This window comes from Ambystoma mexicanum, chromosome 5q (genome assembly GCF_040938575.1).
Source record: "Ambystoma mexicanum isolate Mex_15411 chromosome 5q, UKY_AmexF1_1, whole genome shotgun sequence".
NCBI classification, from domain to species: Eukaryota; Metazoa; Chordata; class Amphibia; order Caudata; family Ambystomatidae; genus Ambystoma; species Ambystoma mexicanum.
Window position 1 is genome coordinate 1,082,154,153 of NC_090933.1, and position 27,714 is coordinate 1,082,181,866.

A 27,714-nucleotide genomic window follows, 5' to 3' on the forward strand; every position below is an offset into this window, starting at 1 on the left:
ATGATGCAAGTACCTCGGCATCTAATAGCAGTACCTAGCAAATGCCAACTACTAACACACAAGCTTTAACTGTTGGCTTTGCCACGTTTGTTTTTAATAGGATTTGACTGAAGCATGCATAATACTTATAAATCGAGTGGCTGAAGGCAGGCCTGTTTAAGACATTTCTTTATTATGCCAGCAGTAGGTTTACAGCTCCAATGACATCATTAACTCTCAGAAGACTGCTTTGAAAAAAGGCAGGCTTTTCGAGGGCAAGGTTGGATGGTGAAGCTTGATTAAAGCAAACTCAAAGAGTTCCCATGAGGAGGTGTTTTGGGCAGGGAAGAGAAGGAAGTGGAGGGGACAGAGATTAGCATGCCCATGGAGAGTCAATGGGTGGGCAAACAAGCGAACAACGCCTACAAGCTGTGTGTCCCTCCTCATATGCCATGTTTCCCTATCTGTATTTGAATGCACCAGTTATAATAAAGAACACAAAAGATACAAGTTGCTATAGACCTAAAATTGAACAAGGGGGAAGGGAGGTACCATGAATTACTGGGAAATAGCAACCCCTATTAGCTTAGTGCTCGAAAGCAGGGGGAGTTCAGCATGATGATGCTCTATAACCAAATAACCAATTATAAAAAAATATGTAAACGTGTCATTCTCTCTCCCTCTCTCTCTTTCTCTCTCTCTCCACCTTATATCTACACTTAAAACATGAGTCACTATTATTCTGTAACTGACCTACTCAAAAGGCCACAGTGGTGGAGGATTTCGAACATTCGACATCAAAATCCTTCAAACTGCACATTTCCTTTTATTTGTCTAGGTTGCGCGAGCGCATAGCCATTTACCTAATGTGTGCAATATTGGTATTCCTGGTGGCATCGCTGTCTCTGGGGAGAGCACTCATTTCTTCGCCACTTTACGTTATTTCTCTAGAAATATGCGGCAATCGCACGGCAAGCAGACCCTCTCCAATGACCGCTGAATCGCTTTCTCTTCTATTTCGCTGAATTCTCAATCGCTCTGAAGCTCTTATCTCGACGCGGGGCACCAACTCCGCATTTTTTTTCAGATATACGACGGAGAACTGGAGGGCGAGTTTCGCAAATTCGAAGACTGGGTAAAAACCTTTGAACTCTTCCGAGGGAAGGCGAACGACGACGATAACAGCGTCTTTGATGAACGAGTCGTCGGTAAATTCAAGGTAAATGAGGCACAAGCCCTGACATGCGCGCATGAACAGTACAGTACATGACCAGCCCAGTGTATTGCAATTTGTTTGGAGTTGCCTGCCATTGGCAATATAACTAACCTAGGCACTAAGGGTGCCATGTAATACTGTCCCCTCAAAAATATCGCCATGCAAAAAATCGCTGAAAAATTGCAGTTTTTTGTGGGGACATTATTACATGGGACATGCGGGGGATACCCCTGCAACCCCCAAACCCTTTTAGATTTTTCATGGGGAGCGGGGAACACCCCGGCTGCCCCTGTCCCTGTATGTATGGTCACCTATATAATGTCGCCACAACCTTTTCCCGGCGACATTATATATGGCGACCCTATATGTAGGGATAGCATTACCTGATACCACTCTAAGTGGGACTGATTGGGGCTCATTACAATTTAGCCAGGATCCTGCTGGTAATTCTGGTGGGATATCGACAAAGCTGCCTTACCGTTTCCGCTGCCCGATATATCTGTATCACCAGGATATTACAGGTGGGGGAGATGCCGGTAAATTCCTATTCCATGGAGTCCCGTAAGACTCCATGGGATGGGATTTCCTGGAGTTACCGGCACTGGTAGTACCGGTCCCGGTGATTCTGGCATGTATTTGCTGGTAGGGGACGGAACTACCGGCAGGTCAGGCCTGCCGGTAGATCACTGCCCCGCTGGCAAACTTGTGTTTCACCGGCCCAAAAAGTGCTGGTGCCGGAATTACCGGCTTTTTTTCCTGACCGGGGAATCTCTGATGAGCCCCATAGAGGTCCTATGAGTGACATCCATGCGTCATTAAATGTAGAATAGCGATAGATTGGCAAGAGTGCCCAGGAGAATAGCACAGCATCAATGCCGATTTAAACAGTACATATTTGGTATTAATTTGCACACGAATATTAAGCAATTTTTTAAATGGAAAGGCCATGCACTTAATGCATTATGGGATATGGGGCAATGAAGCCCCAGCTTTAAGAGCGCCTTTTGAAAGCGTGACATTGGTAGCGTACAATATGTATGAGCTGGGAGCATCACTTCGGCAAATAGAATGCTTAGGATGAATTACAGGATTGGGACAGGCAGCCAGTCAAACCTTTCGTCATCACAAGATGAACCTGGAATATTGTGTTTGCATTCAAAGCATCATGGATACCAGTGTCTATCACGTTAGATGGACCATAATGAATGCTTTGCAAAAGTAGGAGTATTACCAACACAGAACTCCCTCTGCCTTGAGAAAGTGCAACTTGCACGAAACACGTGCTGACTGTTTTACATTTTACGACTACTAATACCTCATTGGAAATCAATAAGTGAACTTAACGTACTGTGCGCTGGGCTATTGCTGAGTATACAGAATCCTCACCCCACATTTCTGTGGGGTGAGCTCATATTCTTGGCTAACAGATTCCAGCATGCCATGGCCGGTCTCTCCCTTAGCTGGAGCTTTCTGCCTGCGTGTACCTCCGTTCTCCTTCCTGGACCAAACGTTTTCCCTTGCTTGTGACTAGGCGGCATGCAGCATGTGCCGCATACTAGGTTTGCACATCTTTAATTAGGACATAAGATTGTGAGTCAAATAAGGAACCAATAACAAGGGAGCTATTCATAGTAGTAACCTTAGTCACCCACTTATATCCTATGATATGATATGATAGGTTATTTATAACATGCTTAATACCCAGAGGTTTCTAAGCGAGGACCCGGGGATCGAACCTGTGTTGCTCCATGTCGTTTTGCTTCCAAGGCGAGCGCGTTGCCCTAAGCTATCCTCCGAGACTATGAGTTAATTTGTTACATGTGCTGATTATTATACTTTGAGTTTATGCTTTCCGCACATGTTATCATGTTTGCTATGGACTACCCTGTATCACACGCGGCATACTGTGGCTCTTAACTCTGGGAAGCCAATTATATCCTGATCATTTGATATCCGCTCTGGTACTATACACCTAGTACTTTGCCCTTCCTGGTATCCGCCTATTAGGCCGTATACAGTCTACATTATCCTCACTTGATGTATATGCTGTACTACTCAATTTCACCAGCTCAAGAACCAAATAGAATGTCCTCCCTCACCATCTATTTAGTCAAACCCACAATATTTCAATATCCCAATGCACAGTCTAGAGAACCTAAAAGCACTGGACTGTTCTCCACTCCCCCACTTACTTCATGTTTACCCGTGAACACTTCTTGATACGTCCAATCCTTGGCGCCAACATTTCTGTCAGCTGACTTGGCAAACCCAGTTCTCTCCTCTAATAGTGGGTGGTAGGGTTCTCACAAACCGACCCGGTAAAAGCCTCTGCAATACTAGGGCTGCTTGAGCACATCTCTAACCAATTAGGCAACCAGCTAATCTAGTAGTTTTCTTTGGCTGGTCTAGATTTTGCCATCACAATAAAACTGAATACCAATAACTACCATCAGTTATTGCACACACATCTCTACAACCACGACCATATCCCATTATCCTTAAACCTATTGTTTCTGACCTAATTATTTGTTCGTTTTACTCAAGTCATTCTCGCCACCATTCCCTCCTACCCCATCTGCACCGCTCGCAGTCTGTATGCTGCAGTGCCAGAAGCGCGGGTCATAAAAGGTTTTGCATAAAAGCGTGGCATGCTGTGCCCCGGGCTTCCGACGACGCAGCACACAGACTGTGAATGGTGGAGAAAAGCAGGCAGTCGGTGGCCGGATCCTGAGTCAGGTAACTGGGTAGAGGGCGGGAGAGGGTGCAAGCTGCTGCATAGCAACTGGAGGTTCCGGGATGACCTCCACTGACATAGACTGGGAGAGGGCGATGCACAAAAGGTTGCACCTGTGAAACTGCTGCCTTTTGTGCTTCAATCGCGGGTGCAACCTTTTGTGTGCGACCCCTAGACCTAGAACCATTAGAAACATCTGCACCCTCCCACTTCACCACCTCCTTCAACCTTACCTTCTCATATCGTATCAAGGTCTGGTAACACCCTTGCAGGGTCACAATAGGCTAAATAATCGGACATGGCTAGGTGCTGTACGTCAGCTATGGTTGTGATGGGCATGATACAATTCCTTGGTAACAAGGAGACCATGAAAATGGCATAGGTGCGCGGTATAAATCAACTTAACATAACATATTTAAAACTGCGACAAGGAACCACAATAGCCTTTGTTCACTTGGACGCAGGTTTCTCTTCTTGGCATGTGTAAGGACACTTGATTTCATATTGTGTCGTGCAGGCATCACCCAGAAAACATCAACAACAAAAATCTTCCCATTGGATCTGAAACTTGTTTTCTTTTTTTTAAATTATGTTATATAGTTATGAAATAACTTTAATTTTTTTATCACAATCTACTAAAAATACATCAATAGGAATAAGATGAAATATTTCAATTTCATAGCAAGTACAGAAATCTTGACATACAATAAAACACCAGAAAAAACATCGAATAAATAGCAAGTTGATTCATCTAAAACATAATCAAACGGCAAGAAAATTACATACAGTTTGCATTAACCATTAAGGGGCCGATTCATGGAACAAACGTGCGCCGAAAAGAAAAGTGGCGCAAGCTGGCGCAAGCAGGCGCAAGCGTGAAAAAGGAAGCGCACAGGGAAGCGTGCGATTCATGGAAGTCCCTGCGCATGTCTTTCTGAGGATGTGCGCCAAACCCGTGCGTGGCGCACACGGGCGCACACATCATTGCACATCCCGAACGCCGTGCACGACGCGCACAGGGAAAGCGCAGAATGTCCGCACACACACCAAAAAGGGGGCGGGACATGGGGCGTAACACGCGGAATGGGGAACAATGCGTGAAAAAGAAGGCGTAACTGGGGAAGTACTGCAGGGAAATACACGGAACGCCCACACGCACGCGAACAACCCGTATTCATGGATTCGACTACGGGAAACCCACGCACGGCAAAAGACGCGCATGGGCATCAACGCGTCTGCCACATGAAGGCAGGCGGAAGCGTCCCCGCGCACAGTATAAAAGTGTGCGCAAACAACAAACACGTATATACAGCTACGATGAATGCCCCATTTGTCGCAGCACTGATCGCAAGACACCACTGGAAGAGGAGAATAGCCAGGGCCCGCATTTTTTTACCCCGGACCAGCCTTTTTGGGATGCCTGACGACCACGTCTATGGGAGGTATAGGTTTCATCCTAGACCTTGTCAGGGAGTAGGAAGATGGCCTTACATCCCCCACCCTGTGCTCCCAAGCATTGAGCCCCTTGGAGAAGGTTCTCAATGTTCTGCTTTTTTTGGCCACTGGGTCATTTCAGCGGACTACTGCCATAGTGGGTGGGGTCTCACAGGCCACGCAGTCACGCTGCCTACACCAGGTGTTGGCAATCATCACTGCACGCCCCTCAGTCCGCAGGGACATATGCATGCCCAGAACACCCGCAGAAAGGCAGGCCGGGGTCCAGGACTTTTGCAGGGTGGCACACTTCCCCAAAGTGCTTGGTGACTTAGATTGCACCCATGTGGTCCTACGTCCACCTAGGGCCACTGAGCACATCTATCGAAACTGCAAGCACTGGCATTCCATCAACGTGCAGGTTGTATGCGATTCTAAAGGAATCATCACCTCTGTCTTTGCAAACTATACTGGCTCCACACATGACAGTTTCATATACAGAATGTCCGCCCTGAGCCGGGCCCTGGAAGCTGGGCAGCATGGGGACACATGGCTCCTAGGTGAGTACAAATGCCTGTGCACATGCATGTAAGTCACACACAGACAAATACCCAAACCCTAATAATCTCAACTATCATCACCTCCCCAGGGGACAGTGCCTACCCTCTGAGCAACCACATGATGAAGCCAATCCGGAACCCCACCACACCACCCCAGGTAAGATACAATGATGCCCATATTGCAACCAGGGGCATAATGGACCGCACATTCGGAGTGCTCAAGTCACGCTTCCACTCCCTTGACCGCTCTGGTGGGCGGCTACTATATGCACCCCCAGTAATGTGCAGGATCATTGTGGCAGCATGTGTCCTGCACAATGTTGCAACACAGCGGGAGATACCGGTGGACATGGTGGTGCCCCCACATCCCCAACCACAAGCACAGGCGCTGCCCATGGGAGGGGACAGGGCACGTGGTGAGGCAGCCCAGACCCAGCTTGTGGCCACATTCTTCACCTAAACTCCCATCCCTGCGGCGTGCACACAGTCCTGGCACATACCAGGTGACAATCGATGATGACAAAGAGACAGTCAACTGTCACAACCTTACCACCCAAGAATGTTGCCACGGAAGTGCTACATTGTGTGCATCCCTAGCTACTTAAACATAACCAATCCTGTGTGACCAAAAGGAACACATGCAAGGTGTGTATCACACACCCCTGCAAAACAGTCCATCACAATCCCTGGTATGTCACCCAAACCCTCCCAAACCAAATCACCCTTGGCTGCTACACCATCACATGACATGCAATAGCAAAAGGCCAACACATGACCAATAATATACAAAGTGACATGTCATACATGAAAACTGGCATGAGACAATGAGGTCTGACATGGAATCAGATGAAATGACTGACCAACAACCTCCCACACATACAAAGTCAGACACAAATGCTTTCCAACAGTCATAGCATGAACACAACACTGAATGCCCGTTCACATGCACATTGGGCATGGCAAAATCCTGACTCCCGAACCTGTGTGCTGTGTGTGTCTCCTGCAACACACTGCTCAGCACACAGCACAGTGAGCAGCCATTGTGTTGCAGATACACCTTGAGCATCACATGAAAAAGACTAATGAAATCTAAAACCAAATGACGCATGTACAGGGTACCCAAGTGGTAATAGATCATGTGCTGCAGGGACACCGCGGGCATGAGAATGCAATCTGTGTGCACCTGTGGCCATGGAAGTGTGGATGTCCATGTTGTGGATCATTGTGCAACTTTTTGTGTCATTAGGGACACGCACTCAATATATGCATGTGAAATCAAGTGACCCTCAGTGTCCTGTACACATCACATGTGAACATTGGCCATTTGAACACCCCAGCATGTCAAACCACACCAATCCCCTGACACCTGAAAAGTGAAGACAACACAGGAACAGGCATTGGGCAGCACAACACACCATGTACATAGTACCCCACAGTTACAATGTCAGAGTGCCCAAAACACTATAGGCCAAGCCAACTGTCCAACAACAAAATGCCCTCCCTTGCACATCACCGTGACCTTCTGAACAACTGTCTCTGGGGTATGTAGCCTTCTTCCTCCAAGTCTACCTGGCTACAGGATCACCCTACCCCTTGGTCTCCATGTTCCAGCTTGCGTGTAAATAGGGTCCAGCCCCCTCAGAGTCCACCTTGACTGCTAAAAATACCAAATCGCATAGAACTCTAAGTAGGCAAACCCACAAACCAGGGAAAAAGGCTGTAAGCACCAAAAAACCCAACCCTGGAAGAGTCTCCAGTAGATGACTTGAAGAAGCAGGAAATGTCAAAGCACATGTACAAACACAATGATAGAACAACCAAGGTAGCACTGTTGAACAATGGTCCAACAGGATGGGTACAATTTATGGTACATTACATACAATGATGATGCAACAACTGATGGGTAGTGTCACAGCTCCGGTGTCCATGCACAGGAGTAGCACAAACCAACCACCCCCTCCATGGTCTGGGCGCCTGCAAGGTCAAACTAACACAGGCCTCTGAGACCCCGGCGGGGAAGGAGGGTCAGGGATATGTTGCATGGACAGGCATTGTTATTCAGGATAACCGGAAAGAGGGGCAGGAGAGTGGATGTGGATTTGCAAGGGAAAGTAGGCAAAATACAACTAATCACAAAAACACATTCTCAATTAGAGAAAACATGTTCATCATGCACATTGTACCAAATTAGTCAAATGCAAGCCAAAGAGACGCTTATCTCTGGGGTGAGTGCTGGCCTCCTGCCTGCACACTCTCAGGTCGGTAACAGGAGCACTTCAATGCTGCAAAGAGAGGGCTAGTTACTGATCTGAATGTGTGTTTACAACACACAAACACAACCCCATCCATGCCCCAAATAAAGTGACTTCTCCACAAACAAACAACCCTGTCTGCTGCCATGTACCCATACGTTAGCTTGGCCCACCGATGGTACATACACTGTCAATGCAGTAAGGCCGGCGCATGTGGCTGTGCGGGAAATGGAAGACCAATGGGTCAAGAATCAGACATGATAGAATGGTCCCTGGGTGAGCTGCTAGATGCGTATAGCAAGGTGCAACTTCAGTACAAGTTGTGTTTTGGCCGCCGCAGATTTAAATAGGCAGTGCACGTGGCAATTTGCACATGCAAATGACATGCACTCACCAAGAGGCTGAGCCTCGCTGGTCATCCCTGTGTGCTGTATCAATTTCTGGCTAGGAATGCTAATCCCCTAATTACTCAGCTTCTATTGACCAGGGGGTACTGGAGGATATGTTTGATGGCCCCTGCGTGTGCCCCTGATAACAAGTAAAGGCAATTGGCATTTGGCCCTCAACGCATGTCACCTGTACTGTGTACTTCCCCAACAATGCCTGGCAAACCGCCCTAGCACTGGTGCTACTTAGCATCCATGTGCAAGTGGCCTATTGGAAGGTAGTCTGCGGTGTGTGCCCTTGTGTTGCTCACCTTGGCAGTAACTCCTGGAAACAGGTCTGCTTCTGTCAAACGTCTGAGCACAAGCCCTGTGCATCTGCTTGCGCACACATCCACATGTCTGTACCACCGAACGTGGCCAGTTTCCTGGATTAGTGGTCCCTGTGTCTGCTGGCAAAGGTAGTCTGGAGGCTCATCATCCTGCAGAAAGGGCATTAAACAAAGCAATAAGGCTGGAAAGTTCCCTGTGTGTGTGTCTACATTCTGGATGTCACTGGGCCAGGTTACAGAGCTACATCCAAACTCCTCCCACCATCAGTGTCACTTTGACAGGCCAATGGTGCAGGCTACTGTCTACAACATGAAGTGCATCAAGCACATATACAGGCAAGAAAATAACATACATCACAATCCACATCAATTAATGGAGAAATCAATCACATACTCACCCAAATTCATCAAAGACATGGGGTGGATGAAACACAACCAATCCCCACTAGGGGTGTTAACACAAGTAGTACAGCAGCAGACAGGCCACAGTTATTAGACAAGTCCAAAGCCCTTGTGTAATATTTTGTTACTCCGAACCATCCTTGCAAGCCCATGGAAAAGGGAAGCAGGAGTGGCCTATGTGAGTCAGGACCCCAAGCTGCAAACACATACACAAGACAAGCTTGAAGGGCCTAGGTGGAACAGACAGTGGATGCTTTCAAAAGCCACAAAGCACCACACCATCACATGAATGTACAATAGACAAACAATATTAAACTATATTAACTAATTAAACTAACAATGAACAACCTACATAACCTAATTAAAATAACTATGAAATAGTTAATATTAACTAACTAAACTAAAAGCAAAAATCAAAAATGGCCACATACAACCCGGGGGGGGCACTCAGGAGGGGGGAGGTACAGGGTGCACCTCAACACCCACATGCTCTGATGTTGAGACAAAAAAAAACCTCCATGGGCTCAATGCCTGCACAGCGTGACCTGTGTGGGAGATATCTCGTCGTCCGAGTCTGCCTCATCCTGAATCGGAGGACGTGGGCCAGGAGCCTGACCACACCTAGGTGCAGCTTGCCCCTAATCGGCAGCACGTCTGCCGGACGGATGAGCCTGGTTCTGTGCGGCAATGACACGCACATCTGCATGCAGAACCTCCCGTGATACACGTGCTTCCTCTTGCAAGGTAACACGTGTAACACAGAGTTCTTCCTGCGTGGTCTGGCTGGACAACAGATGCACCTCCCGGCAAGCACGTAGCTCAGCTGAGATGGTACGCTCAAGCTGCTCAAACCTCTCCTCTGACCACACCTTCTGGGACTTCAAGAGGGCACCCAGAGTGGATCTGAGGGACTCAGGGCCTCCATGTGAGCCTCTGCATGAGCAGTAATTGCTTGACGCAGAGACAACATTTCAGCCTGGCGTGCCCTGTCACAGGCCGCCATGCCCAGCCTGAGCGAGCGGGCCGTGGACTGCGCCGCCTGCCGCTGGAGAAGCACCTGCCAAGCAGGGTGGAGCATCCAGCCAAGGACACATAGGGGGACCCGTGGAATGCACATGGAGCATGAATGGGCACTCAGGTCCCTGCGGAGCATCTGCCTTCTGCACAGTCCAAGTGAGACACCCTGCATGAAGGACAGAGGATGTACCCCACTGCATTTGTCTGGCAGGTTGGCTGGTGGAAGTTAGCATGTACACAGGAGGCTTGAACAGGCCATTGCAGTACTGCAAAATGATGCACAACAGTGCAATGGTAAAATTGGGGTGCAAGGGGGTGGAGGGGCAAGGGAGCATGCCTACATGGAGTACCCGCATGCAGGCAGGAGACACATGCACGTCAGTCATGCAATGACATAGTCCCAGTGCTGAGAGGAAGGACACCCCAGGCTACATGAAGAAGGGCCAGTGAGCTGGAACATGGACCGGAGGGGCATCGGGTGACTAGCATGTGAGTATGGTGCAAGTGTGGTGATGAGGACAGTCCCTGTCTGCTCAACATGTCCACCATCCTGCACAGCAGGCACGCACGCATCAGTGAAGCATTGCATGACTTGCACATGAAAACGGTCTAGGTCAAATGTTCGAATGCAAACGATCGCATGACCAAAGGGTCGAAACAAAAGGACCAAAAAACCAAGAAGTTGGTTTTTTTGGGCCAATAGTTTGGGGGTTCAATAGTTTGGGGGTTCCCCCCGAACCCCAGTTACTGTAGCATAAACCACTTTCATTTTTAACTACACGAAAACCATTAACCATATATATTCTGTATGAGAAATTCAACCCTTTTGTCTTAGGTCCAATGACCTCAACCCTTTCATCATTCAATCCTTCTGGTGTTGAATCTTTGACAGGACACCCATGAGAACCATGTACACATGACATGTAGTGGCAGTCATGCCCAACACATGACATGAGTAAAACAACCATGGCCTCGACAAACACACAGCAAAACTCACTGGACTGGGCATCAAAGTCCTGCATCTCTCCCACTCCTTTGACCAATTCTGGTAGTATGAACTCTGCAACGAGTGACTCGTGCGGAGTGAGGTCTACCTCCTCAGGTGCCGGCCCACTTCCAGTCACCAGAGTCATGTTGTAATTTGAGGCACGCTTTGCCTTAGCACCGCGTTTGAGGTCATTCCAACGCTTTTTGCACTCTTGGGCTGTGCGCACCTCATGGCCGAATGCACTCACATCTTCCGCAACTTGCTTCCAGTGGGTATCACGATGGGCAGCCGTAGTTTGACAGTTCGGCCCCACTAGCATGTCACAGTTAGGTCCCGCACGTAGTCCATGAGGTAGTCCAGTTCCTGGTTGGAGAAAGACTTCTTCCTCGATGTGCAGGAAGCCGTAGCTGTGTCTGGGGTCCCAGCCTGTACCGCAGGTGCAATCTTCCTCCTCTTGGACGCTGGTCCGGTCCCTCGCTGGCAAATGCCGCCCTGATCAATATGGGCAGTGGCACTGGTGGAATGAGCAGAGGGAGTGGCAGGTGGAACATGGAGTGAGGCCCTGACTTGTGTCAGTGGCTGCTGGGTGCCCTGGAATGGACCCTGCACAGCAACATCCGCTGGGCCAGGGTCATTGACTGGGACTGTCCTAGTTGGTAGACTCATAACCGGGGTCGTGTTGGCTGCATCTGCCCCTGCAGTTGCCAACACCCGGCTGGTCGGAGCAGCAGATGGGATTACTGCCCCAGGGACACGTGCCTCGGTCTGGACAGCCCTGCATGCACCTACGGTGTGACCCCTGACCACCTGTATATCTTCCATGGACTCTTCAAGTGCCAACGCAGCCTGCGCTGGTAGACCTTGAGCCTGGGTGGTGGTGTCCACAGCTACCACTACCCTTAGGCCCGTGGCAGTCAATGAAACGGACTGCCGGGACACATGGGCGCCAGTGCCAGATGCAGAAGCTGCATCGCCCATAACCACAGGGGGTGGTGACATGACTGTACCAACACATGGCACAACATCGTGCCCAAGTGGTGCACCCCTGCCTCTTCCCCCTCTGCGGCCACCCTGGACACCCTGGAGTCCCCCTACTCCCTGGTCACCCCAGCCACGTCCCTGACCACGTCCTCCACGAGGAGTACGCCCAGATGAGGCGCCCCTCACCTTTGGTGGCCTCCCAACCATGGCACAGATGGAGTAGTGCCGGCACAGATGGAGAAGTGCCAATGGGAGGTGTACACAACAATTGTCCTGGACAATTGGGGTGAAGGGGGTGGGATGCAAGATGTTAACAGCCCCCCTGCACCGGCAAGGCTGTATGTGACCCCGGTGATGAAGTGACGGGTTACGAATTGTTCAGGCACCCCAAAACTGCTGTAAAACCGTGCACGCAACCCCTGCAGCCTACGTGTGTGGAATTAACCTCCCGCAGTATGCGGTGGCACCCAGGAACACGAAAAACATGTACGCGTGGCACACGCAGGCTAATATGACCTTGAAAACAAGGGTGGCACAGTGTATGGAAAACTCAGAAATAAAGGCGTCACCATTTGCGTCTAATACCTAGATCAGTAAAGAGGGAATTCTACACAGACACTAACATTTTCTAAAACAAATAAAAGAACTTCCACTGGGCCGGGCATTTTAGTGAATTTAGACCCAGCTCATATCTTACTGCTGTTATAGGCACCAAGCTTGGCACCTTAACAACTCGCCTCCAAATCATTCCTTCCAAATAAGGAATAACGTCTAAAATCCAAGCCGCAAGGATCTCTATTCCATACAGGATCTTGCAGAGGATTTTCTGCTCATAGAATTTCAAAATAGGGATCACTGTGAACTTTCCAAACTCAGAGACCACCCTGCTTAGCTGATTAGAGAGTCTAATTACTCGTAATTTAAAGCATTCTTTTGTTTGTGACTTAATAACTTTAGCTGAGATCGGGAAGCTAAAACGTTCTACAATCTCCAAGCAGTCAGAAACCACACTCCAGTTAAATGCTTGTTTTTTCCCTGTTAGTGCACTGCAAAACCTTGGTGCACTGCAAGGGAGTGCGTTTGTGCGTATTCTGTGAATGCTGTAAGTAGATGTTGCAAGCCTATTGGTGTACAATTCAATTAAAGAAAATCATCTGCGTAAACCGACCGTATTGGCTTCAACGTATGAATTTGTGGAGTGACAAACGCAGATGATTCCAGACTGTCACCGGTATCTGACAAGTAGAGGTTAAACAGGCAGGCAGCCAAAACGCATCTCAAGTTGACATTTTATGGGATAAAGACCCCTTGTGCTCCAGTCTTATTTGGACATTTGACCCCCGTGCAGGCCTATTAATACAGGTAGCAGTCCTTCTGGGATACCCCATGCTCCCTGTTTTGCCCACAATCTGCAACATTGTATTTGTAGACAAAGCATTATTGATTTTTTCCAAGCATAATGCAGTGGTTAATGGAATGGCCCACCAAATGTAGACATTTACCACATTCATTAAATTGAGGGAGTATACATTTTGTCGTTCCACTTGAAATATTAAGGTCTCCCCAAGTAACCGTTATGCAAGACATAGTCACTCTGTGATACAAACACTCTCACACCGTTTTAAAAACGTTTTATTTCCTCTTTCATCCAAACCATGAACAATAAGCAAATTTGAGCAGAACTATAAACAACTATACACATTCTCCCATTAAAATAGATGACTCGGCCCTCCACCTTGTTAGTATTTGTATTTGTATGTATTTTATTTGTAGTGCGTACCTTGCCCTGGGGCATCTGGGCGCATGTTTTGCGGGCAGTTACAAGTTACAGCAAAAGATACATTATACATTTACAGCAATATATAAATTTTACATTTTACACATATTTACAAGAAGTTAAGAACATTGCGTAGAGAAGAGTATACAGTATAAACAGTATACAGTATAAACAGTCTATAACAGTGTACAGACAGTTCGCAGGTGAGAGGATTAACAGCTGTATTATTTAAAGTGAGGTGGCTGAGGTATCCCGTTTATATAGCCACTGTTTGGTTTTATATTTGAGGGAGAGGAAGTGTGGAACATTTCTGAGAGCATTGGGTAGGGAGTTCCAGAGCTTAGCCGCAAGGACTGGGAGGTTCGAGCCTCTGGCTGTCTGCAGCTTGAAACTAGGAATAGCCAGTGTGCGAGCCTGAGCAGATCTCAGGGGTCTGGTTGCTGTAGGTTGTGTAAAGCGCATGGATAAGTAGGCAGGGGCTGCATTGTTCTGGGCCTTGTGAGTTAGAACAAGTGCTTTGAGGGATATGCAATGGGTGATGGGAAGCCAATGCAAGTTGCCTCTAGTGTTGGAGATGTGAGAGCACCTGGGTACGTTGAGAGCCCTTATGGCATTGTTCTGAGTGACCTGGGGTTTATCAAGGTTTCTTTGACTGGTCCCTAAGTAGAGGGCGTTGCAATAGTCCATTTTAGACATGATGAGGGTTCTGGCGAGGATCAAGCAGTTGCCCGTTGTCAAAAAGGGACGGCATGCTGTGTTTAATTTACAAGTATAGGATGACGCTGAAACTACTGCATTGGTTTGTCTATTGAGGGACAGAGTAGGATCTAGGTAGATTCCAAGTGTTTTAGTGTCGTTAGAGACTTTGATGTACCCGTCGATAGTAAATGATTTGTATTTGGGGTCAAGTTTGGTGAGTTTGGAGTGAGAGCCTAAAAAGAGTAACTCCGTTTTTTCGTCATTAAGGCAGAGCCCATGATGTGCCATCCAGGCCTGGATGACAGTGTAGACTGCATTGAGTGCTTTGGCATCGTCGCCAGTGATAGGGATGAGTATCTGGGTGTTGTCCGCATAATTAGTATAGGAGACACCCAGATAGTCAAGTATATCAAAGAGCGGTTTAGTAAACACATTGTAAAGTGTGGGAGATACACAGGATCCTGCGGCTAAGGAAGAGAAGACCCTCATGCTTTTGTTTGCCAAGAAGAAGCTGATCCAAGATGTGGCTGCGTCAGAAAAGTGAGCAGCAATCTTAAGGTGGTGGCAGAGGATTTGATGATCGACCAAATCAAAGGCTGCTGAGAGATCAAGGAGGAGCAGGAGCGCCTGTTTGCCCTTGTCTTTCAGGTCCTCGATTTGGGTTTTCAAATCAATCAAGGCTGTCTCTGTGCCGTGTCTAGGACGGAAACCGGATTGTCTAATCCCTAGTGGATCGTTGGTTTCAAGGTAGTCCTTTATTTGGAGATAAGCCGCTTGGTGCAGAATTCTGAGGAGGTATGGCACAGTGGTGATGGGCCTGTAGTTGGAGGGGTTACTGGGATCAAGATTAGGTTTTTTGATTAACGGGATGACCCACACATCCTTGAGGTTGTTAGGTACAGTGCCCGATTGAAGGAGGCATTAATGAATGAGGTGATGACTGGGGCGAGATCATGTGCAGCTTCCTGTATGACCGGTGCAGGGCAAGCGCCACCTTGGCAATTGGAAGGCTTGAGCTTCAAGATAATATTTTCAACATCCTTAGTGGTAAGGGGTATGAAGCTAAAAGGTTTGAAGGAGTGTTTAGGTGAGGGGATTTGTAAAATGGGGGGTTACCCGCTGAGTCAGAAAGGTAGCTTTTTTTGGTATTAATTTTGGCTTGGAGCAAGGCAATTTTGTCTAACAGTGCCTTTTGAATGTTGGAGCACCACTCAGTGTCGGGGGTACACATATCAAGCGGGACAACTGGAGACTCTAGTTCCTTGAGGATCTTGAAGAGTTCCTTGGTATTTGATTGGGCTTGTAAGATCCTTTTATTGTACACTTCCTTTTTTGCAGCTAGGATGGCTTCTTTGTAGGCGAGGGAAGCTGAGGTGAGGTTGCTTTTGTTGACTAGAGAGGGTGAACTTTTCAAATGAGCCTCAGCTTTTCTTTTTTCTTTACGCAGGTCGCGTAGGTGAGGGGTGAACCAGTAATGAAGGTGGAGGCAAGGTTTCTGTTTGCGCAATTTGAGGGGGGCAATGGAGTTGACAGATTTTTGCATGGCGCGGTTGTAGGTGTCTACTAGAACTGTGGGGTCCGAGCAAGTGGAAGACGCCGTGTTCAGTAGAGGGAGGATAAGAGGGAGTAATTTCTCAGCCGTAATATTCTTCTTGTTGTGAGTGTAAGTGGGAGGGGCAAGGTTGGGTTTATCTGTGGGTGGACTGGAGTTGATGGAGAATAATATTTTGTGGTGATCAGACCAGGCGCATGGGGACACAGAGGTTACGTTAAGCACACAGTTCATGTCTGAGACCCAGTCGAGGGTGCAACACTTGATATGGGTAGGCTCTCTAATATGTTGGGTAAGCCCGAAGTCGGCCAGAACACTTGCTAGGTCAATGGCTTTGGCATAATTCCTGTCCAGATAACCTAAATTGAGGTCGCCAAGTAAAATGATTTGGGAGTTAGGCTTGGTGCTAGTAGCTAGAATGGATGAGATGTCCTCCACGAATGAAGAGGTAGGGCCGGGGGGCCTGTAGATGAGGTGCACTGTGGCAGTGTGATTAGGTGAGATCGGCAGTTTAGTAGATATTAGTTACACTGATGGCAGCGCAGGCTGTTGACAGCTCTGAGATTGAGCGAGCTCTTAAATATGAAGGCTAATCCTCCCCCCTTAGTATGATTGGTGTCCCGGTCACACCTGATAATGATGTAACTGCCGACTATGTTAATAGAAACATAGACTCCCTTTCTGAAGCTCTTTAACCATATTCCTTTCTGAGTATTAAATCCTGTAAGGGACCTGAAAGAAGTATTCTCACACTAACAGAAAAACAGGCAGTAGCTATAAAACACTATTAAGGTAGAAGGGGAAAGACACACTGAATTCTTTGTCAAAAAATCAATTGGCTCGTAGCCTGTGGAGGGGACAGTTGACAGAAAAAATGGTCGTGCGCACTGTGATGAATCCCGAGATGTCGTCACTCCTCCCTGAGGGGGGCCCCATCCCATGAGTCCGCTACCTGATAGTCCGCTTGGGGTTGGTACTCAGTGGGAGGATCTCATGGAAAAGGACCTCCCTCTGGGGACAAGGGAGAACTTCTCGGGAGAACGCAGTATGACAACCCTCACTAAACTCCCTTCACACCTCCATATCCCATAGACCCTAACCTTTTTCTCAGTACTCAATGTACTTTTGTAAGTCAGGGGGCCTCATTATGGGTTTACCGGTGCAGAATTAAAGTGCTGTTAATAACGTTTGTAGGTGGGGTGGCCGGAATTATCTCCAGCAAAGAGCTGGAGGTAATTCCACCACCCCTCCAGCAAAAATGTCCAGTATTACACTGGTATTACCAGTGTCAATAATACCGGCAAATCCCCCATGGAGTCCTATTAGTAATTGCGGCAGACTAAGTGACGGGAACAGTGTTACCATTTGGTGGTGTCCCAGCGGAATTACCGGCGAGACACCACCAAACTCGTAATGACCCACAAATACTGAGACAAAGAACATTGGGGAGTACCCAAAGAGAGTGCACCAGACAAGTACTGGGACGAGTAGGATGTGTAGAGAATGCTCCAAGGAACTTCACTTAGCATTCTAGTTATCCATGCCAAGATCATATAAGAAGTGACAACTGTCTTACAATGTTTTTTTTTTTTAGACAATTTTATTAATTTTGTTCAAACAACAAATAACAAACCCAACTCAACTTACATTGGTTACATATCTTGCTCATGAATGCACATACATTGTTACTTTTTCACCCACTGTATTTCCCGTCCCACCCCCCTCCCAAGCCTACTTTCTCCCATTGTCAGTCTCCACCTCTTGTGGTGGGGAGACCTCTTCAGCCACGCTTATTGAATCATGATCACTTGGTCCATCATACGAGGGCCCAAATAGCTCTGCTATTAAGTGTCTCCAACCCGCTAGGGCTCCGGCTTCACCCTCTATGTCCCTTTTACACGCTTCCTGCCATGCCGCTGTTTCTACCTCCGCCCACTTCTGCAAGTCCCTCCACCACGTCTCCACATTGGGCTTGTGGCACGCTTTCCATCCCATTGCAATCCTTCTCTTCGCCAGTGCATATGCCAGATCTTTCAATTTACTCACATGTTTAAGCTTCCGCGGTCTGGGGAACCCTCCCAACAGGCAAGCCCACACCATATCCACCTTCATGTGGATTCCCTTGTCCTCCATTTTCTGTGCTATATCTCTCCAATATTTCGCTATCAGTGGACATGCCCAGAACATATGCACCATTCCTACGTTTTCCTCATTGCATTTGGGACACACTTGGCTTCCGGCGTTCTTAAACTTGGCTATTTTAAGTAGCGTCAGATATGCTCTGTGAGTTATATACAACTGTATTTGTTGCAGCCTAGCATTTCTCGATACTTTTTTATGATACCCCTGAGCCCTTTCCCACATCCCATCACTCATCATATCCCCTACTTCCTCCTCCCAGTCCAGTCTAAGTTGCACCACTTCCTTGCCCACTTGAGTCATCATCATCTCGTACACTCTAGACGTTTCATGCACTCCTTCTGCTATATCATATATCACATCTAGTGTGGTGTCCGGTTCCTCTGCAAGTTCCACCTCGGACCAGGTATCTTTAATTCGTTGCACCATCCCATGATACGTAATATATTGCCCAGCACTTAACCCCGTTTGTTCCACCAACTCCTCAAATTCAATATTTTCCCCTCTTGCCACACATCTCCCAATGTTGCTATTCCTACCGGTGCAATACTTCAAAATCATTAACCTTAGTTGCTTTTCTGTCCCCATCATTGTGACCAGTGGGATTTGCAGAGAGCACAGGGCCGGCTTGTCCATCAACCGGCACGCCCTCTGCCACATCCCCCACCCAGGGCCCAGCATCCCCGGACGACCTCTTAGCTCCTGTTTGGGTAACCATATCATTTCTCTCAAAAAGTATGGGGCGCAATCACCTTGATGCAGCCTATGCTCTAAGGTAGGCTCCGCAGAGAGCCATTTGGCTACATGTTGCAACTGGCTCGCTACATAATATACTTCCCAGTTAGGTAATTGAATGCCCCCTTTCTCATGCGGCTTTTTGGAGTTTCCACAGGGCTACCCTGTTCCTCATCCCATACCATAGGAATTCCCTGCATATGCTGTCCAACTTAATAAAGAATTGCCGGGGTATAGAGTATGGGATGTTCACGAAGCAATGCAACAGTCTAGGCAATGCCACCATCTTGAGCATCGCCCCACGTCCCATCATTGCTAAGGGGAGTTTCGCCCAGAACTTCATGCTGTTCTCCAGTTTCTGAACCGTTCTTTCTGTATTATGCCTATGTTCGGCTTCTGCTGTATGATATATGTCTATCCCAAGATACCTAAACTGTATCTGGAGTACCAGCAAATTCTCCGCCAAAGTCCCTCTATACCTGCCCAGCGGGAACACACAGGATTTACTTGGGTACACGGCTATACCTGAGAGTTCAGCAAACCTCCCCACCACTTCCAACACATACTGCAGATTCTCCTCTGGGTAGCGCAGATACAATAGCATATCATCTGCATATAGTGAAATTAAATGTGATGTTTCCCCAACGACAATGCCTATTGCGTCTTATTGCTGCCTTAAATAATTCGCCAGAGGCTCCAAGGCCAGAATGTACAACATGAGGGACCAGGGGCATCCCTGTCTGGTCCCTCTCCCAAGTTGCCACCTTTCAGAGATCACAGTTCCTGTCTTCACTCTCGCTAATGGCTCACTATATAGGAGTTATACCCAGTGAAGATATCCTGGTCCCATACCGTAGTCGGCTAGGGCCACCTTCAGCCAGGGCCATCTGACTGAGTCAAATGCCTTGACCGCATCCAGAGACACTATCACCATTTCGCTAGTGTCCCCTTCAGTATGTTCAATCACTCGATGGAGTCGCCTCAAATTATTCGAGATATTCCTATTTGGGACATATCCTGTTTGATCAGGATGAATCAGTTTGTTTATGACCTTCTTTAATCTGTTTGCTAGAACCGCTGCTAAAATCTTACTATCTTGGTTTAACATCGATAGGGGCCTATAGGAACCGCAGTCACTACCAGGCCTGTTGGGCTTGGGGAGTGGTATAATAACCGCTTTGTGCAGTGATTCCGGTAATCTCCCAACTTCATATGCTTTGTTTGTTACACTCACCTGATTCCCACGGGGGCGTCGGTCTGGACTGGCCTGCTGTTGCTTCCACCAGAGTAACACGTAGAGCCTAGATGACAGACTGGACAGACCCACTTAGCTTCGTTTGTTGGACTCGTACGAATATCTTTCTGCAATGGAGAAGGGGAATTAACCTCCCGTAATCTGAGCGTTAACCTGCCCTTCCCACTCCTCTTGTCAGCCCACAGAACACTCCTGAAGTTCCCTCTTAATCTCACCTGATGATTTGGAAAGATGAGCTCTCCATCCTGCGTCGAGCGCAGGGGCGCGTAGACGACCAGTTACTTCACTGGCGTGGAGGAATTGGCGAGTTCCAGTATTGACTCTAAGTCCAATCGTTCGTAAGAGTTCAAAAGTCTGATCTTCACTCTGCCAGATTCCTTGCAGGTTGCAGATTTAAACCACTAGAAGAGTTCCAAGTGGCAATTGGTAAGATCCTGGTAAGTCTATTGTAGTTCTCCCCTTTGGGGCCGGGGTACAGCGATGATGCAGAATTAACTGCGCCGACCCGAAATGAGGTGAGTACCCTCCTGTGGTAAATCAGGTAAGTCTTTGGGGTTAGGTTGTATTGTCCTTGTTTTCCCCTAAGGGGCCGGGGTGCAGCGGTGATGCAGAATTGACTGCACCGACCCGAGATGAGGTGAGTACCCCCCTGTGGTAATCAGGTAGGTCTTTGGGGGTAGGTTGTATTGTCCTTGTTTTCCCCTTAGGGGCCGGGGTGCGGCGGTGATGCAGGATTGACTGCGCCGACCTGAGATGAGGTGAGTACCCCTCTGTGGTAATCAGGTAAGTCGTTGGGGGTGGTTTGTATTGCCCTTGCTCACCTATTTGTTCTTGTCTCCCCCAGGTGTTGAAGAATGGCCTGGAGATGCTGGGTTCGCGATGGAGTAAAGGAATGCAGCCCCGGATGGTGAGTTCAGCGCTGCGCTGCGAGGCACTGTGAAGGCTTCTCTCTTCCAGATCGACGATGTGCTGGATCAAGGATTCAGGTAAGGGTTTTGTTATGATCTCTTCTCCTTCTCCTTTTCTTGTTCCAGGTGTTCCAGGGCTGAAGCGGGTGTGGCTGAACACTGGAGCTGCTGAAGACACGGTGAGCGTTACTCTGCAGCACGCAGAATAACGCGAAGCACGTGTGGCTGTCCAGGTGTGGCTTAAATAGCCTTGGAAGAAGTTCCAGGTAAGTATTCTTCCACAGCCCCACCCGAGAGGAAAGGAGTCCCTGAGGTAAAATAGTCCCTCTAAGCCTCATTTGGCTTGTGGCTTTGTGCAGCATGGTCTGCATCAGGTAAGTTTTCTGTAATGAGCCTGGCGCCCATGGCGCCAGGACTGACTTTATTCTTATGAGCCTGGCGCCATAGGCGCCAGGACTGCAGCCAAATAGCCCCTAACTGGGGTTTTCGGGCATGCTTCAAGTGGCATGATGCCTGCTTCCGGGGTTGCTGGGCCTGGTTTGGCTTTCCGGGGGCAGGCATCGTGACATGTTAAGCATTTCCAGCAGTGGGGGGAGAATCTCTGCTTTATATGCCTTATAAAATTCGCTTAGGAGTCCGTCAGTTCCCGGGGTTTTACACGTGGGCAGCTGCCTCACCACTTCTTCTAGCTCTTCTAGAGTGATCGGGGTGTCTAGCTCTTTCCTAATTTGGGGTAGCTCAATGTCTTCCAGTATGTCTCCTATCTCCCCTCTTCTGCTTCCTGTTTCGTCTCTGTACAAGCGTCTATAATAGTCTGCAAATTCTTGATTAACCCCCTCTTGCGTATCCACTATGTCGCTATTGTCTTTCACTATTGTTCTGATTGGGGGCCTTGGAGTCTTGTTTTTGTAGAGCCACGCAAGGAGTCTTCCTTGTTTGTCGCCGCCAGCATGTTGCCTTTCTATGTACTTTTTATAATTAAGATTACATAATCTCTCCCAGTATCCTGCACATTTCTGCTGCAGGCCCAGTGCCATTTCTGTATCTGCCTTAGTGTTGCTGCCCCGTTCCAATAGCCTCTCCAATTCCTTTTCAGAGTCCTGTAATTCAGTCAGAATCCCGTCCTGCAGTCCTTTAGACTTGGCTATGGCAATTCCTCTCACTACCACTTTAAAGGCTTTCCAAAGTGTGCCCGCTGTCTTGACACTGCCAGTATTTATCTCAAAATAACTTATTATTTCCTCTCGCATATCCTCCCTGAATATGCTATCTTTAAGCGCTTCTGCACGCAATCGCCATGTGGGTATCCTTCCCCTAGGGAGGCGGTATTGCCATGTTAGCAGCAGTGGTGAGTGGTCTGAGAGGACTTTAGCTTTGTACTCCGCCTGCGGCATATCGGTCAGTAACTCCTGCATGACAAATACATAGGGCCTCATTACAACTCAGGCGTTAAGGGTTAACGCCGTCGTTAACCCTTAACGCCTGATTCCGATTTTAACGGCTGCTTTTAGCAGCCGTTAAAATCCATGGCGCTAAACCGCCTTGGTGCTAATTACACCACCGTAATTTACGGTGGCGTAATTAGCGCCTCCCCCACTCCCATTATGCCCTATGGGGCAAATATGGGAATGGGGCAGGGTAAAATGGGAAATGGGGATTTACCGCCCCACTCACCTTGGAATGGGGCGGTAAATCCGCCATCCACCATGGTGTAAACATAGTTTACACCATGGTGGTAAAGTTGGCGTACTTACTGCCTGGGTCGTAATGTCCATCATAGTCCAGTCTTGTGTATAGGCCCTGTGGGGCTGCATAATGTGAATATTGTCTATCCTGCGGGTGACGTGTTCTCCATGCATCTGTCAGCCCAAAATCCGCCAATAGTGCATGTAGTGCCTTTGCAGCTGGGGTGGGTCTAACTATTTTATTATCTGATCTAGCTATAGTGGGGTTCAACACACAATTGAAGTCCCCCGCCCACAATATAGCTCCCCCCACACTGCCACTGAGTGTACTATACAGGGTCCTAAAATGCACAGCTGTATCTTGGTTCGGGGCATAAGTATTTACGATGCAGATCTCTCTATTTTCCACCATCCCTCTCATGATCACCATCCTGCCATCCGCCTCTACCTGCGTGCTCAGCAACTGAAACGGAACATGTGGGGCCACCCATGTGATTACCCCTCTTGCATAGGCGGAGTATGTTGCCCCCACCACTGTCCCTCTCCATTTCTTCCGTACCACTTCTAGTTTGTCTTTCGTTAAATGAGTTTCTTGTAACAGGGCTATATCCACTTTCTGTCTGCGTAAGTACATCATTACCTTGTTCCGCTTCAGATAACTATTGAGCCCCCTAACGTTCCAAGTGACTATCTTAAGGTCTCCCATGGTTCATCTCGTTTACTGTGAGGTGTAGGCTCACCCCATAACTCTTCCCCATTTATAACAAACCACAGCACACAACCCCTTCCCTCCCTCCATACCACCCTACCCCAACAGCTACCCAGCTTCATCTCTGAATCTCAGGCTCCCCCGTTTTTGGGTCTACCCTGATACCCCGGGCAAGACCCCAGCAGGGCGTCACCGCACTATCGGCGACCTATCTAAACTCTAAATCGGGGATGTAAAGGTTGGTCCTGCAAGGCTCCTAGTCCAAATCTTGATCGCAATAGTAGCGGATCATGTGTTTCTTACAGCTTGATCACACCCTTCAACAAGCTACTTCAATGACTATATTCCAGTCCCATAGTCTTAAGTTCTGACACTCCCCGGTGCCCCTCTCGTTCATTACTTATCCGCATCACCTCCTTCTCCTGTCCGAACGTCCGACTCCTGGGGGCATCCCTCCATGTCGAGCCATCCCATTGCTTCTTCCGGAGTTTCAAAAAACAAAGTTCTGTGCTTGTGAAAAACCTTCAGTTTAGCTGGGTAAAGCAGCATGTACTTATGACCCGCTTCTCGCAATCTCGTCTTGACTGCCCCAAAGTTCATTCTGCTCCGCTGCACCATCAGGGTATAGTCCGGGTAAGCCGTTATGTTTGCCGACCCCCTTTGTATTGTCCCACCTTTGCGGAAGTGTTCCAGGATCCTTTCTCGATCCCTGTAGTTAAGTATCTTGGTGATTACCGGCCTAGCTGGGCCTCCTGGCGGTGGTTTCCTCGTTAGGGCCCTATGCGCCCTTTCCACCGCGAACCCCTGAGACAGCACTCCTCCAGTGATTCCTTGTAGCAACATTGTTTCAATGAATTCCGTGGGGTTATGGCCTTCTGCTCCCTCTGGTAGTCCAACAATATGGATATTATTTCTCCGGGCTCGTCCTTCCGCCTCCTCCGCTCTGCTCTCCAGATTACCCACTCATTGTACCAGGGCGTGAAGCTCTGACCGGTGGGAAGCACAGTCCGCCGTTTTAGGGCCCATCTCCTTCTCGAGGTTCCCCGCGTGCTCCGCCAGAGACCAAATGTCTTGCTGTAGCAGATTCACATCCTCTTGCACTGCCCCAACCTGGAGCTCCAGCGCTGTTTTTAGTTCTGTCACCGCCAGTTCGAGCTTGGTCTCCCAAGCCGCCTTCAGATCGGCGATCGCCTCAAGGACCTTTTGATTCGCGCCCATGGTGGCACTGCTCCCAGCTTGGGCTTTGTCTTTGTTCCTGGCTCCTTCCGGGCCGGGCAGCGTCTTAGTGTATTCCTCTAATGTGGGTTGCTTACTTTTCAGTCTTCGGGGTTTATTAGACATAGTGCTGTGTCTATGAGTCGTGGGTCAGCCCCTTTACCCGTGGTCTTCAGTCCCAGCAAGAGTGGATTCTCACTATCCTCAAAGGGCCGATAGCACCTGCTGGTTCCTTCGATCGTCCACGCTCCGCTCTGGGCACTTCTCCAGCGTCTCTCCCCTTGCTTTCCTTTCACTGCGGCCACCCGTATTGGGCAATGTGATGATTATTTCGTATCCTTAGTGATCCTCCTCGGCTGTTGTCGAACGGAGTCAGCTCCTTCGTCTCAGGGGTGCGCCCCTCGGGATCTCTTTGTTCTCGTCCGCAGCCATTTTGATGTCTCTTCCGCGATCGGCCTCTCAGTCCAAAGTAACAATACGACCGTTCCTCGGCTGTAAATTTGCAGTCAACCTGTTCATGCTCTGCTCTGTGCCTTCCCACGCCTGCACATACTTTTTGGGCCACTAATCAAAAAAATATGCGTTTCTTGGTCGGATCAAGTTGTCGGATCACGGAGCTCGCAGGGTTTCCAGCCTATTCCATGGCTGACAAGCCACACTCCCCAACTGGCTTACAATGTTGCTCAGCCATCCCAGGGGGGAACCAAGGACCAGTAAACTGCGTGGCGTGGGAAATTCAAGTGGCTGCAGAGTGGGATGCAGAAAAGGAGTAGACAGCATCCCCAGCTGGTCAGACGCCGAAGGACCCTTGGCGAAGCAGTAACCTGTTCTCGCAACAGAGGTGGACTGTGCGGCCTGTAACGGGTATGCGCACTGCAGGACACGCGACAGCTGCGGAACTACAGTATTGCTGGAGAATCTCACTGAGGCTCTGAGAGACACAAACAGAGCGAAGATGGACCCTGAGGCATACCAGAGACAATGAGAGAAGTCCCGGTAGGTACAGGAGTGAACGGCCTGACTGGCGGAGGTTACAGAGGGGAAAACAGCAAATGGAAACAATCTGTTATCCTCAGTCCAGAAAAACAGAGTCATACTTCTGGACCAGGAAGGTCTACTTATCTCTAGTTTAGTTTCAAGTGTAAGGGACAGAATTAGTGTTTTTGACACAGGACAGTGGGCTATTGATTTACACACGACATTCTGACAGCACCCTTAGTATTTTAGTACCAGCAGGGAAACCACTCTTATAGATAGTGAAAGTTAGGTTTTCTCTATATTTTCCCGACCAAATCAAATTGTATAGCAATCATCATGCCACCTGTGTTCAGTCCCCTCCTTCTGCACCCTTACTTGTCTTTGTAGTGATTGCTGCTTAGCCAAGGCTCTCCGGCCTGCATATCTTTTTAGTCCCAAATGCCCTGAAGTGACTGTGCCTCCTTCACCTCAGGTGGGCACCCGGTCAGGCACTTCCAGACTTAATAATGCTCCGGATTGAATGACAGCACATGGCTGCCGCTCTGGTGTCTTCTCAACGCGCTTCTAATCGATTACTGTCTTATCTCACAACACATGTGCTTCACCAGTCAGGATACTGGTGCAGCACAAGGGGAACGTTTGGAATTCCCAGAACTGCCAGAGAGACTACCTTAAGGGGGCAGTTTGGTATAAGGCTGGGACAACAATTTGAAGGTCAAGGAAAGCAATCTAACCTTCGAGGGTTTCCCATGACCACAATCTCCTTGTCAGTCAGGTCTGCCTCAGCCACCAACTGTCAAATCTTTTTTCCTCAAAGAAACTTCCTGTCAGGCAGCTTGGACTGTTCCATTAGAAAAAATATTCGAGGTAGGGACCCTAGCTTGAGCCCTTTCCATACACATTGGAATATACCATTTTCAACTACTCCAGCATTTAACTTATTTACAATAAAATACAGTAATCTGCTCTCCTCTTCATTCCAGAAGAACAATACATAAATAAAGCTGGACAGCGACCATTATCCTAATCCCTTTTACACATTTTTATAACATGATGCGCAGTGTATTTAAGGGGTAGCTTTGGCAGTCCCTCTTAAAGTGTTGCTCGGGGGTAGTAGCAGGCTGTGGGTTTTGCAGCAGGCTATGTTTTTTTAAATTATTTTCCTCACAACTTCATCCATATCCTAATACCTATTTCAATTACATATTGTTGAACTAGCATGCACTTCTTTATGCCTGCAAAGTGGAAGCTCTTCTACCAAATGGTTACATATAGCTATCAGATTTTCCAGGCACTGTTATCACATGCCCAGTTAATCATACCAGTGTCCAGCCATACCATCTTATTGCTTGGCAGTACCATTATGGCAGTGCCTGACAAATGTCCATCCCATACCTTAATACCTTCAACTCTCTCTCCCTAAATACCTTCCTTCTCGAGCTCTTCGCTCATCCACCTCAAACTCCCTCAGGGTCAGTTGCTTCTCCAAACAACATGTTGGTGGTAGATCTCTTTCTTCGGCTGGGGCCTCCCTCTGGAACAGCCTCCCTGACTCCCTGAAACTTGAGAAGAATCAACTGTGATTCCAGAAGCACCTCAAAACCTTTCTCTTTGCTTCTGCTTTTTCTCCTCCTCTCACTTGCTGACTTCCTGGCTGACACTGAAATTTCACTGGTTCCTGGTCACCCTCTGATCTCGGGCCCAGGTCCCCTCCTTTGCCGGTCACACTCCTGCACTGCCTTCCTGGCAACCCCTGCACTTGGGGACTGCTTCCTGTATCCCTA

General features: G+C 48.3%; 1 protein-coding gene across 1 annotated transcript in view; it reads left to right on the forward strand.

Annotated features, from left to right (window-relative positions):
- Positions 1-27,714, forward strand: part of FER1L6 (fer-1 like family member 6) — a 1,078,814-nt gene that overhangs the window by 766,424 nt on the left and 284,676 nt on the right. The window contains exon 30 of the mRNA XM_069621590.1: positions 1,067-1,198. Coding sequence (XP_069477691.1) covers positions 1,067-1,198 — 132 coding nt within the window. The remainder of the gene's footprint in view (positions 1-1,066; positions 1,199-27,714) is intronic.